The sequence below is a fragment of the Ranitomeya imitator genome, chromosome 1, assembly GCF_032444005.1.
Source record: "Ranitomeya imitator isolate aRanImi1 chromosome 1, aRanImi1.pri, whole genome shotgun sequence".
Taxonomy (NCBI): domain Eukaryota; kingdom Metazoa; phylum Chordata; class Amphibia; order Anura; family Dendrobatidae; genus Ranitomeya; species Ranitomeya imitator.
Genome location: NC_091282.1, coordinates 717,274,109 through 717,288,692, shown reverse-complemented (window position 1 = coordinate 717,288,692; position 14,584 = coordinate 717,274,109). Strand labels below are relative to the sequence as shown.

The 14,584-nt window shown below is 43.7% G+C and overlaps 1 protein-coding gene across 1 annotated transcript in view; it reads left to right on the top strand.

Moving 5' to 3' along the window:
* The window catches only part of SPRED1 (sprouty related EVH1 domain containing 1), an 87,593-nt gene that overhangs the window by 57,242 nt on the left and 15,767 nt on the right, over window positions 1-14,584 (top strand). The window contains exons 3-4 of the mRNA XM_069732493.1: window positions 5,712-5,880; window positions 6,919-6,971. Of these exons, the coding sequence (XP_069588594.1) occupies window positions 5,712-5,880; window positions 6,919-6,971 (222 nt within the window). The remainder of the gene's footprint in view (window positions 1-5,711; window positions 5,881-6,918; window positions 6,972-14,584) is intronic.

Here is a 14,584-nt window from a genome sequence, read left to right as displayed (position 1 = left end):
AAAAAAACCTGTTCAAAATGCATAATAAATTTGCATAAATTAAAAATTTTCCTTACCTTTTCAGTAAGGAGACAACAAACCTACCAACTAAGATTGTATACAGTTAGGAAAAAACTGTTGTAAAGATGCATCAAGTTTATCATCCAGCATGACCCGCCGTGTTTTTGTGGGCGTTATAAGACTGTCTTGTCAAAGATTGCACGGTCTAAAAATTAGACAGTCTAAAAATTAGCCCTTTTCTTTTAGAACGACTTGATTAGAATTGATTAGAAAGAAGTGCCCCCCCCCCCCCCCCATCATCCTTGTGATAATTTTGTAAAGGACATCAATTTCTTAAGATACAAACATGATATATTCTCATGCAGACACACGTAACATAAGCAACGCCCGATAGATTAAAAAAAACTAAAGCTGAAATGTAACAAAGACACATTTGTAGGATGGTAGTGATGGTCGCTATTATGATAAAACTACATAGAAAGCACAAATGGGATGACGATAAAATAATGCAGGAGACGCAGGATCTGAGCGATAATGCTGAGAGAGCATCTTTAGTCCAGCAATACAGGAACGGTAAGGAGAGGAATGTGACCTCCAGAGGCAGCAGGGGTATCGATTTTTTTTTTTTTTGGAGAGCAGCAAAGAGGCCTCCTCCTGGGACCAGCTGCAGCCTCCTGTATGCAAGAGGCCAGGGAGAGTCAGGTCAGACCTCATGTTGCTTCCACACATCCTGCATTATTACTGTCACCTTCCTGCTCTGGGCTCCAGCCAGTCTACAGGAAGCCATCACAGTGCCTCCATCTGATCCCTGTAAGGCCCAGGAATAAATCCACATGGCATCCTGCTGATGCAGCTCTGAGCCTACAAATACACCCGGACTACCTATTAGTGTGAATTATATGTCTGTCTGGTGAAATCATTTTGTTGCGGTATGTTACTGTCTGACTCTCTATTTAGATCAGTCTTTTCCCATACATCCTGGAGTTAATGACCCCCTCCCCCTCTTCTTTTTTTTTTTTTTTTTTAAATAGTCCTTTTTTTTTCCAAACATGGATATAGATATATGAGCAGAAGGAAGGCATGATGTTATAGGACTTCCCTACAAGACTGATGGGATTTGTAGCATTATAATTATCATTTCAGGGTATTTAAATGGTTTTCTATGTAACAGAGACAATACAATGCTTGGGCTTCATTTATTTCCATGTGTTTTTTTGGCCATTTATACATAAACGACTATTAAAAAAAAAAAAATATGTTGTAAAACATTGGTTTCTCCTTACTGACAATACATATTAGATAGCAGCCAGATGAATTTTTTCAGCCATCACTTCTGCCTTTCACAAGTTCCACTTATTATTGACCCAGAGTGCAAAGTTCCACATATTAGTATTAACCCGCCATGCAAAGTTGCATTTATTATTATTGACCCGCCGTGCAAAGTTCCACATATTATTATTGACCTGCTGTGCAAAGTTCCACATATTGTTATTGACCCACCGTGCAAAGTTCCACATATTGTTATTGACCCACCGTGCAAAGTTCCACATATTGTTATTGACCCACCGTGCAAAGTTCCACATACTATTATTGACGCGTCATGCAAAGTTCCACATACTATTATTGACCCGTCATGCAAAGTTCCACATGTTATTATTGACCTGTTATGCAAAGTTCAACATATTGTTATTGACCCGCTGTGCAAAGTTCCACATATTGTTATTGACCCACCGTGCAAAGTTCCACATATTATTATTGACCCATCATGCAAAGTTCCACATATTATTGACCCGTCGTGCAAAGTTCCACATATTGTTATTGACCCGCTGCACAAAGTTCCACATATTGTTATTGACCCACCGTGCAAAGTTCCACATATTATTGACCCATCATGCAAAGTTCCACATATTATTATTATTGACCTGTTGTGCAAAGTTCCGCATATTGTTATTGACCCACCGTGCAAAGTTCCACATATTGTTATTGACCCACCGTGCAAAGTTCCACATATTATTATTGACCCGTCATGCAAAGTTCCATATATTGTTATTGACCCACCGTGCAAAGTTCCACATATTATTATTATTGACCTGTTGTGCAAAGTTCCACATATTGTTATTGACCCACCGTGCAAAGTTCCACATATTATTATTGACCCGTCATGCAAAGTTCCATATATTGTTATTGACCCATCATGCAAAGTTCCACATATTATTATTATTGACCTGTTGTGCAAAGTTCCACATATTGTTATTGACCCACCGTGCAAAGTTCCACATATTATTATTGACCCGTCATGCAAAGTTCCATATATTGTTATTGACCCACCGTGCAAAGTTCCACATATTATTGACCCATTATGCAAAGTTCCACATATTATTATTGACCTGTTGTGCAAAGTTCCACATATTGTTATTGACCCACCGTGCAAAGTTCCACATATTATTATTGACCCGTCATGCAAAGTTCCATATATTGTTATTGACCCACCGTGCAAAGTTACACATATTGTTATTGACCCTCTGAGTTCCACATATTATTATTGACCCGTCGTGCAAAGTTTCACGTATTCTTGAAAGCCATTAAAAGTTTCACAAATTATTCGGTCCGGAATATAAATGCAGTAACCCATGGAGTGCCGCTGTTGGGGGTAAATTGAGTGTGAATATGAGCCGATGCAAGATTTGGGGAGCTGCCCCCTTTCTCCAGCATGCACCCCCATAACCAACCCATATAGATTATCTATATGATGAAATACAAAGGTTACAAAAAAACTTGAAAATCCTAATCAGAAGATGTGTACACATAGATAAGACCCCCTACATAAGTTACGTGTTTTTATTACTGCACAATAGTTCTACATATTTTGCGATTATACGGGAATGAAGTGTGCAGAGTGCGCAGAAACAAACTGTGACCCTGAGAGCTAATATTTACACTGTACAAGCTAGAGAGAGTGTGTATTGGACCTAATTCATAAAGCCATGTATACAGGTACGTACGGTAAGTAATATTCCCACCCCCACATCGGGACTGCCCGAGGTCAGCGAGAAGGATGTATGTTAACACTGAGAAAATTAGGATATGTGCTCTGTTAAATGGTCTCTATGTATACCAAGCGGTAGAAGACCACCTCTCTGGAAGCCAAACAGGTGGATCGACCAAAACAGTCAATGTGGCCACTTAATTATCTGCCTGGAAGGGAATGTTTGAGAGGTTCACTCATCCATCCTGCACATTAGAACTTTAGCAAAGGCCACCATTTTACATCATTCCAGTTTGTGCCAAATACTAATGTAAACTATTTTTATCCTGCCCATGGGTATTTGCATAGAAATGTTGCATTAAACACTTTTTTTTTTTTTTCTTTAATCAAAGTTGATGTACATGTGCGGGGTCTTGAGGACCCTTTCTTCTCATCAGTATGGGTCATGTTGAGGAGGAGATGTTCTGGAGCAAAGATCAAACATACATGCTGCCGTTCTTAAAATGATGCAGTGGAAACACTTGAGTGAGATTACCCCCCGAGATCGCACTTGGAAACCCTGTACTAGTGATCGGTGGTAGGGATGAGCTGACACGTGGAAGGTCGAGTCCTTCTGGTTCCACTGAACTTTAGTCCAAAGTTTGGTCCAGGTACCATACGGTACCTGAACCCGAACCCCATAGAAATCAATGGTGAACCAAACCTTGGAGCTGAAAATTTTCTCTTTGTCTCTTTCTCTTTCTTTTGTTGTCGTTCTTTCTCGTTGGCGCTCTTTCTCGTTGGCGCTCTTTCTCGTTGGCGCTCTCGTTGGCGCTCTTTCTCGTTGGCGCTCTATTTGGTGCTCTCTGAAACGCCCTTTCTCTCTTCTGCGCTCGCGCTCTTTGGCGCTTGCGCTCTTTCTCTGGCGCTTGCTCTCTCTGGCGCTCGCGCTCTTTCTCTGGCACTCGTGTTTTTTCTCTCTGGCGCTCGTTCTCTCTGGCGCTCGTTCTCTCTGGCGCTCGTTCTCTCTGGCATTCGCTCTCTGGTGCTCTCTCTGGCACTCTGGTGCTCTCTGGCGCTCTCTCTTGCGCTCTCTCTGGCGCTTGCTCTCGCTCGCCCTCTCTCGTGCTCGCCCTCTCTACCTCATGCTCGCCCTCTCTCTCTCGCGCTCGCCCTCTCCCCCTCGCGCTCGCCCTCTCTCCCTCGCGCTCGCTCTCTCTCCCTCGCGCTCGCCCTCTCTCCCTCGCGCTCGCCCTCTCTCCCTCGCGCTCGCCCTCTCTCCCTCGCGCTCGCCCTCTCTCCCTCGCGCTCGCCCTCTCTCCCTCGCGCTCGCCCACTCTCTCTCGCGCTCGCCCTCTCTCCCTCGCGCTCGCCCTCTCTCCCTCGCGCTCGCCCTCTCTCCCTCGCGCTCGCCCTCTCTCCCTCGCGCTCGCCCTCTCTCCCTCGCGCTCGCCCTCTCTCCCTCGCGCTCGCCCTCTCTCCCTCGCGCTCGCCCTCTCTCCCTCGCGCTCGCCCTCTCTCCCTCGCGCTCGCCCTCTCTCCCTCGCCCTCGCGCTCGCCCTCTCTCCCTCGCCCTCGCGCTCGCCCTATCTCCCTCGCGCTCGCCCTCCCTCGCCCTCGCGCTCGCCCTCTCGCTCGCCCTCTCGCGCTCGCCCTCTCCCTCGCGCTCGCCCTCTCTCTCTCGTGCTCGCCCTCTCCCTCTCGCCCTCTCTCCCTCGCCCTCTCCCTCTCGCCCTCTCTCCCTCGCCTTCTCTTCCTCGCCCTCTCTCCCTCCCTCTCGCGCTCGCCCTCTCTCCCTCGCGCTCGCCCTCTCTCCCTAGTGCTCGCCCTCTCTCTCTCGCGCTCGCCCTCTCTCGCTCTCTGTCTCTTCCCAAACTGTCAAATGGACTTTCAGGAGAAGTCTATGTTCGGAGTTCACCACTAGACACCTATACGAACCCCGAACTTTACTACATCGGGTTCGCTCATCTCTCATCGGTGGGACTCCTGCAATTTAATATTTGTCACCCATTCTGGGGAATAAATTTTCTTTGTGGGATCACTCATTTTAATCAAAGGAGCTTTACTTCAATAAATAGACTAATTCTCATTCATGCAATTAGTAGGTCTTTTTATATAGAAGTATTTTTTTCAGACTAAGCAGCCAGATAATGTGTGACTTCATTCTGCATAACACAAACCTTTCATTACAGGTGAGGGTTTGTTGAAAAGTGTAGAACTGACAAGATCTCTTGCGTTCTTCAAGTGTTGCAGGCCACCTTCAGCCCTTTACTTTGATCTCATATGATAGGATACACCCAAGAAAAAATCGATAGTTTCCCACCTCTCCTAATATCAATAGTAGTATACCATATTTGATTTATTTGGAGTCCTACCTTTGGGACCTCAAGAAATTGTGAACGCTGCTCTTTAAATCTTGTCGGCAAAATAAGACCCCAAAAACTCCCATAAATGTATCCGATTGCTACCATAGCCCTTTTATGGCGATGACATGACTAGTGTATGACTAGATATACATGACAAACCTAAAGAAGATTTCTTCCCACCCAGCGCATATGGTCTGTCAGTTGTGTTCAGCAGATGTTTTGGTGCAATAACCCCTTGTGAAATGATCAGTTTTAGTCTTGAGTCATCAGCTGACGAACTCTTTTATTCAAGCATGGAACAACCTTTTATTGAAACATATGGTGGTGTGTCATCCTACTTTCTAGCTGTAGTCTATCGTTACTTGTGTGTTATTTTTCAGGTGGTCCTGGAGTGTGTTCTGAAGAGAGAACTGGTCTACAATAAAGTCACCCCTACTTTCCACCACTGGAAGATTGGCGACAAGAAATTTGGCCTCACGTTCCAGAGTCCAGCAGATGCTAGAGCTTTCGATAGGGGAATACGCCGTGCCATTGAAGACCTCACGCAAGGTAACTCCATATGAATTTTGCTCCCCTTTGATATACAGGTGGACAAATAATACAGCACCTTTTCTGTCAGCCGGTAAAATTATATCGATCACTTAGGACACTGGATTTTATTTTTTATACCCATTGGCTACGTTTATTTTGCAGCTAATCATATCAACAGCAAACTGTCTTCTCTTTTGTTATGTTCTTCTATATTTTGCTCAGTGTAGTAAGTGGCCTTCATTACCTATGTGGAGGTCAAGGCCTACACTTACATTATGCTCATCACAATTTTACCTGATCCATCCTTTACAGTTATGATGGCGGTGAACTTGAGCTAGCAGTTGACCAAACTCATTTGCCAGACAGCTTCTACCCATCTCCCACCCCATGATACACATGCACGTTTGGCTCTCGTATGTGTTCTCCAAAGGTGTAGGTTCCTGGTGGTAGTGTGGACCAAACATGATAAAATCCAACCTGGCCAATCATTGTTCTTTCGACGTCTATCATCAGGGAAAGTACAGATACTACCATATTTATTATGTTTACTTATATAGTGCCATCATGTTCCGCAGTGCTTTACAGACGATGTTTGGGCTCACAATCTAGTCTTTGGATTGTGGTAGGAAACCGGAGAAACGTAGGAAACCCACGCAAACACGGGGAGAGCATACAAACCCCTTGTAGATGTTGTCCTTGGTGGGATTTGATCCCAGGGCCCCAGTTCTGCAACGCAGCAGTAATAACCACTGGGCCACCGTGCTGCCCCATCCATGTTACATGGTTGGATGGTAAAAAGAACATCAACAGATTTGGCTGATATGAACCTTATGTTTATGGCCTCCCAACTTAGAAAATACCCTTCATTTTACAAAAGCGGAATAGCATAAAATAAAAAAGACACAAAAGTTGCAATAGCTCGAGAACAGCTTGGTTTCTGCTGTTTTGCTAACCAATTTAAGCCTAGGACTTGTCTTGTGTTCCTTCGACTATACTGTTGAAATGTATATTTCCAATTTGTAAATATGAATTTTTTTTTCTTCCTGGCATGTGCAGGTTTTCCTACATCTCATGGGGAATCAGATGTTGGATCAGAGGAAGGATCTCAGGTACGTAATACATCTAATTGTTCCTGCCAGAAATAAAAGAAGGGGGTTCTGGCTATAATCGCCTAAAAAAAAGATAAATGGGCAATTATCATCAGTGTTTGAAGTTAGGGCTCGGCCTTGTCTGGAGTCCGTATGAGTGATTGGACTTCATTTATTGCAATTATATAATTGCTTAGTGAACTCTTCGGAATCCCAACTCTTCTCGCTGTTGTTTGGAAGCGGATGAACCATCGACATGTGTCTTGCATGGAAAAAAAAAAACGAGAGAAAAAAACACCCCAAAACTTTTACAACGAATCTATGTGAACAATACTGCAGTATATACGACAGACACAACAAGTCGTTTCAAAGAGATTCCAGGCTAATATTTGGTGCCTTGTGATGGGGCTAATGTCTCTGGCATGACAAATACCAAGTGAATGTTGTAAAAAGTGACTGATGTACTTACTGAAAAGTCGTCTGTTTGACACCAGCAGATTTCCTGCCCTAATTTTTGCCAAAAATAAAAAGGATATGTCCTCCTAGTTTAAGGTTTTTGAACATCCATTTGTTTACTTCCTCCAGTTTGCAACTTTGTTTCCTATTCTTGTATTGTTTCCTCTCTTGTTCTATTCTTTTTCTATTGTTTTTTTTCCTTTCCAGTTAATGGATTTGAGTGTCCCCGGATTGGTATTTTGTGAGCAGAGATTAGGTCTGGGCGATATACTATAATCTCACAATCTCCCACATCCTGCTGGCCCCAGCGCAGTCACTGTAAATTTAGCTTCCTGGCTGCCTGGAGGATGCTCCAGAATGACAGGAGAAAAGTTCTGTGGCTGTGAGTGGGCGGTGGGGGGAGGGGAGGCTTCTATATCCTTTCCTCCCCCCACTCCAGCTTTCTTGCTCATCTGGCTGCCATTTTTGCAGCTGGAGACACTTTTATAGCTTGCCTGCCCCCTTGCACAGAACTGCAGCTTCAGAAAGGGGGCTGGGGAGCAATCAAACAAATCTCATAGCAACCACAGTACCGTAATTGTTCTACCAGCAGCTGGGAGAAAGCAGATTTCTTAAAAAGACTGCGGTAAGCAAAGGTGCAGACTCTTCCCCTTATTAATATTCCAAACTTTGTGAAATTGTAGAAATGGCTGAAAGAATAAGTGTGCTTGCGATCAAAGACAATTTCCTTTAGATAAATTTCCTTCTAAATACGTCCACTAAAGGGGTATTCCCATCTTCAAGATCCTATCCCAATATGTAGTAAGTGTAATAATATTAGCAAATCCCTCCAATTAGAAATGTAGTATAGTTCTTCTGATTAGCCATTTCACTTACCCCATGTGAAGAGCATTGCAGTAGCTTAGGTATCTACGGCTATGACCACTAACTGTCACTATGCAAGTGGTCTTAACCATGGATACCTAAGCTACTGCATTGTCTGCACACGAGGAAAGGGATATGCCAATCTATATATATAATTGTCTAAGGGTTTTTCCGTCTGTCTGTCTTTCTGCCTGTCTGTCTGTCTGTCCTGGAAATCCCGCGTCTCTGATTGGCCTCGACCAATCAGAGACCGGCACAGCATCGACGTAGAAATCCCACGTATCTGATTGGTCGAGGCCGCCAGGCCTCAACCAATCAGCAACGGGCACAGCGACGATGATGTCATAAAGGACGTAGACATCTCACGTTTCTGATTCAGCGACGGGCACAGTATCGACGTAGATGTCATAATGGTTGCCATGGCGACGATGATGTCATAAAGGTTGCCTCGACCAATCAGCGACGGGCACAGTCTGCCGCGAATTCTGGAATCATCATTGTCCATATACTACGGGGACATGCATATTCTAGAATACCCGATGCTTTAGAATCGGGCCACAATCTAGTCATTTATAATTGGCAATAATATTAGCAAATACCTGCAATCAGTGTTGGGGGAGGGGCTCTGCAGAGCTCACGATTTGCTGGACTATATGACAAGTTTACTAGTCCTCTAGTGATAATCTCCTGCTGATAAGTGTTTTTTTTATCAAAACTACAGCAAGCTGTCCAGTAAGTGACACATTGCTGGAATCAAGGTCTCTGTGTCTGTGGTATGCTTCTCTCAGATTAGGGGGCAAAGATCTGGTGACGGATTCCCTTAGTATTCAGTTGCTAGTAACATCTATTTTGGATAGCAATCTACATTATTACCTGCTTTCTTCGGTCGGTAAAGGTGGCAATAAGATTTTTCAGCCTTATTCTAAAAGGACCTAATACAAATAATGCATATGTGTGTGTCCGTAGGAGCTTTTGTGACCTCCCATTCTAAATCCTTAGGCATTAATATGCAGTTGATACCTTTGCAGCAATAACGGCTTCCATTCTTCTAGGTAGCCTTTCCCCAAGATTTTGGAGGTATCTGGAGAATTTTGATCATTCATTAAAAAAAATAATTTGTAAGGTCAGACACTGATGTTGGAGGAGGGGAACGGGCTCACAATCTCCATTCTAGTTTATTCCAGTGGTGTTGGATGGGGTTGGGATCAAGTTCTTCCACACCAGACCCCCCCAACTATGTCTTTATGGACCTTGTTTTGTGCACTGGGCTCAGTCACAGGGAACAGAAAAGAGCCCAAGAGTTCCCCAAACTGTTCCCACAATGCTGGAATCTACAATTGTCCAAAATATCTTGTGCTGAAGCATTAACCCCTTAGTGTCAGAGCCAATTTTTACAATTCTGACCACTGTCACTTTATGAGGTTGTAACTCTGGAACACTTTAACGGATCCCGCTGATTCTGAGATTGTTTTTTCTTGACATATTGTACTTCATGTTAGTGATAACATTTATTCGATATTACTTGTGATTATTTATGAAAAAAAGGGAAATATGGCGAAAATTTTAAAAATTTTGCAATTTTCAAACCTTGTATTTTTATGCCCTTAAATCAGAGAGATATGTCACAAAAATTAGTTAATAAATAACATTTCCCACATGTCTACTTTACATCAGCACAATTTTGGAACCAAAATTTTTGTTTTGTTAGGGAGTTATAAGGGTTAAAAGTTGACCAGCAATTTCTCATTTTTACAACACCATTTTTTTTTTAGGGACCACATCACATTTGAAGTCATTTTGAGGGGTCTATATGATAGAAAATAACGAAGTGTGACACTATTCTAAAAACTACACCCCTCAAGGTTCTCAAAACCACATTCAAGAAGTTTATTAACCCTTTACGTGCTTCACAGGAACTAAAACAATGTGGAAGGAAAAAATGAACATTTAACTTTTTTTTGCAAACATTTTACTTCAGAACCATTTTTTTTATTTTCACAAGTGTAAAAACAGAAATTAAACCATAAATTTTGTTGTGAAATTTCTCCTGAATACGCCAATACCCCATGTGTGGGGGTAAGCCACTGTTTGGGCGCACTGCAGAGCTTGGAAGAGAAGGAGCGCAGTTTGACTTCTTCAATGCAGAATTGGCTGGAATTGAGATCGGACGCCATGTCACGTTTAGCGAGCCCCTGATGTTCCTAAACAGTGGAAACCCCCCACAAGTGACACCATTTTGGAAACTAGACCCCTCAAGGAACTTATCTAGATGTGTGGTGAGCACTTTAAACCCCCAGGTGCTTCACAGAAGTTTATAACGCAGAGCCGTGAAAATTAAAAAATCGCATTTTTTCCACAAAAATGATCTTTTTGCCCCCAAATTTTAATTTTCACAAGGGTAACAGGAGAAATTAGACCACAAAAGTTGTTGTGCAATTTCTCTGAGTACGTCAATACCCCATATGTGGGGGTAAACCACTGTTTAGGCGCACCACAGAGCTTGGAAGAGAAAGAGTACCGTTTTACTTTTTCAATGTAGAATTGGCTGGAATGTCGCGTTTGGAGAGCCCCTGATGTGCCTAAACAGTAGAAACCCCCCACAAGTGACCCCATTTTGGAAACTAGACCCCCCATGGAATTTATCTAAATGTGTGGTGAGAACTTTGAATGCCCAAGTGCTTCACAGAAGTTTATAATGCAGAGTCGTGAAAATAAAAAAAAAATTTTTTTTCACAAAAAAAAGATTTTTTAGCCCCAAAGTTCTTATTTTCACAAGGGTAACAGGAGAAATTGGACCCCAAAAGTTGTTCTCCAATTTATCCCGAGTACGCTGATGCCCCATATGTGGGGGTAAACCACTGTTTGGGTGCACGGCAGAGCTCAGAAGGGAGGGAGCATCATTTGACTTTTTGAGCGCAAAATTGGCTGTCGTATTTGGAGACCCCCTGATGTACCTAAACAGTGGAAACCCCCCCATTCTAACTCCAACCCTAACCCCAACACACCCCTAACCCTAATCCCAACCCAATCCATAATCCTAATCACAACCCTAACGATAATCACAACCCTAACCCCAAAACAACCCTAATATCAACCCTAACCATAACCCTAATCAAAACCCTAAATCCAACACACCCCTAATCCTAATCTCAACCCTAACCTCAAACCTAACCCTAATCCCAATTCACCCCTAATTCCAACCCTAACCCTAATACCAACCCTAATCCAAACCCTAACCCTAATCCAAACCCTAATCCCAACTCTAACCCTAACTTTAGCCGCAACCCTAGCCCTAACCCTAGAGACAGGTGAGTATCGGGGGGCTATCGGGGACACCATTTCTCTGTCCTCTGATGTGCGATCACATCGGAGGACAGAGAAATTAAATGGGAAATTGCGTTTTTTTGGGGGGGTTTTTGCGACCGCCGGTAAACTGTTAATTACCGGCGATCGCAACCCGGGGGTCGGTAAAAAAAAAACCCGAATCATGTTCTCTAGGGTCTCAGCTACCCCTGGCAACCGAGACCCCAGAGAAAATCCGACTCTGGGATGCGCTATTCATTTTTTCCACAGCGCTGTTATTTAACGGCACTGTGGTTTAAGTACCCTTAACTGCCGCCGTTAAAAGGGGTATCTGCGATCGTTAAGGGGTTAATATTTCTTTTCACTGGAACTATAAAAAAGAACCACATACCATTAGCCCCCTCCACCAACCGTTACAGTTGGCACTTTGCAGTCAGCTGCTCGGCCATGAAAACCTGACAGGAGGCTCCCGGTGCACAGTATTTTCTGCTGATGTTAATACCAGAGAAGGTTTGGAATACTGCAGTTACCAAATCAGCAGGACCGAAGGGGACTTATATGCACTGTGTACCAGAGCACTCTGTAAACCCACTGTGTAACTATGTGGTTAGGTCCTTGATTGTATACACCTGTAGCAATGGGTGTGAATGAAAAACCTGCATTTAGTGGTGTCATAATACTTTAGGCCAAACAGTGTGCAAACATATGTGTCTGTGTGTATATGTATGTATGTATGTGTGTGTATATATAATGGCACTTCATGGCTGACAGTGTTGGCTCCCTTGACATTGTTGCAGAAAAAAAGGCAAATTGTACATCATTTCACACATAAAAACACCAAACAAAAATGTTAATGACTCGAGTATAAGCCTAGGGTGGGAAATGCAGCAGCTACCGGTAAATGTCAAAAATAAAAATAGATGCCAATAAAAGTAAAATTAATTGAGACATCAGTAGGTTAAGTGTTTTTGAATATCCATATTGAATCAGGAGCCCCATATAATGCTCCAGTTCATAAAGGGCCCCATAAGATGCTCCATACAAAATACGCCCCATATAATGCTCCATACAGTTTATGATGGGCTCCATAAGATGCTCCATATTAAAATACGCCCCATATAATGCTGCACAAATGCTGATTATGGCCCCATAAGATGCTCCATACAGACATTTGCCCCATACAATGCAGCACAAATGCTGATTATGGCCCCATAAGATGCCCCATAGACACATTTGCCCTGTATAATGCTCCAAAAATGTGGATTATGGCCCCATAAGATGCTCCATACAGATATTTGCCCCATATAATGCTGCACATGGCCCCTTAAGATGCTCCATACAGATATTTGCCCCATATCATGCTGCACATGGCCCCATACAGATATTTTCCCCATATAATGCTGCAAATTGCCCCATAAGATGCTCCATAGAGATATTTGCCCCATATAATGCTGCACATGGCCCCATAAGATGCTCCATACAGATATTTGCCCCCATATAATGCTGCACATGGCCCCATAAGATGCTCCATACAGATATTTGCCCCCATATAATGCTGCACATGGCCCCATAAGATGCTCCATAGAGATATTTGCCCCATAGAATGCTGCACATGGCCACATAAGATGCTCCATAGAGATATTTGCCCCATATAATGCTGCACATGGCCACATAAGATGCTCCATACAGATATTTGCCCCATATAATGCTGCACATGGCCACATAAGACGCTCCATACAGATATTTGCCCCATATGCTGTTGCTGCGATTAAAAAAATAAAAAATCACATACTCCCCTCTCAGGCCCCCGGCACTTGCTATACTCACCTTTCCCGTTCCACCGCCGACCGCCGCTGTGTCTTCCCCGTCCTCTGCACTGACTGCTCAGGCAGAGTGCGGCACACACTAATTGCGTCATCGCGCCCTCTGACCTGAGCGTCCGTGCAGAGGATGCAGAAGACACAGCGGCGCCAACGGTGGAACGGGGAGCAGGTGAATATCGCGCACTTTGTTATACTCAACTGCTCCTGGTGCGGTCCCTGCACGTCTGTTCCCTGGCGCCTGCAGCTTCTTCCTGTAGTGAGCGGTCACATGGTACCGCTCATTACAGTAATGAATATGCGGCTCCACCCCTATGAGAGTGGAGTCTATATTCATTACTGTAATGAGCGGTACCATGTGACCGCTCACTACAGGAATAAGCTGTCGGCGTTGGGGAACAGACGTGCAGGGACCGCTCCAGGAGCAGGTGAGTATTATTAGATCGCTGCTGCTCCCCATCCCCTGCCGACCCCTGGGTATGACTCGAGTATAAGCCAAGAGGGGCAATTTCAGCCTAAAAAAATGGGCTTATACTCTAGTATATATGGTAACTGCAATCAATCGCTTCCTATAACCACCATTCGCTTCTTACACCTCACAACTGGACTTTTGGACCATTCTTACCTAGTGAGCAGGAAGCAGAGAGATCTCAGAGTCCATTTTTCCAATGATATCCCTTCGGTGGGATATGGGAAAATGGCCGCCAGTGGCAGCGCATGCGCAGATTGAGATCTCGGGAGACTTGATCTATCCAGATTTATCAGTTATCAAGCGAATAGATGAATGCTTCTCCCGAGTATCCCTTTAATATTGTTATAACTTAAATTCTGTGACTTCTGTCACATTGCGTATTAATTTTACCAGAAACACATCCCAAATAACTAGGTTCTCCATTGAGTAACTCGTCTTCTCACATTTTATATTTCATCTTGTCCCAGGCCACAGCTTAATGTAAACAGTTGAGCACTTTCCTGTCTCATTCTTTCTCTTGTTTTTTTTCCTCCTTTTCTTGCCTTTTGCTGTGTCGCCATGGAGTGTTTCCATAGTAACGTCACCTTGTTTATAAAGTGGGTCTTCATTGGCATGCTGCTGCCCACTCACTTGCAGCACCATACTTTGCCTGTGACTACATAGAAGTGTATCTCTTCGTCCTGCTTCAGACCGTATTTGGCGGATGGGACTCGGGGCGT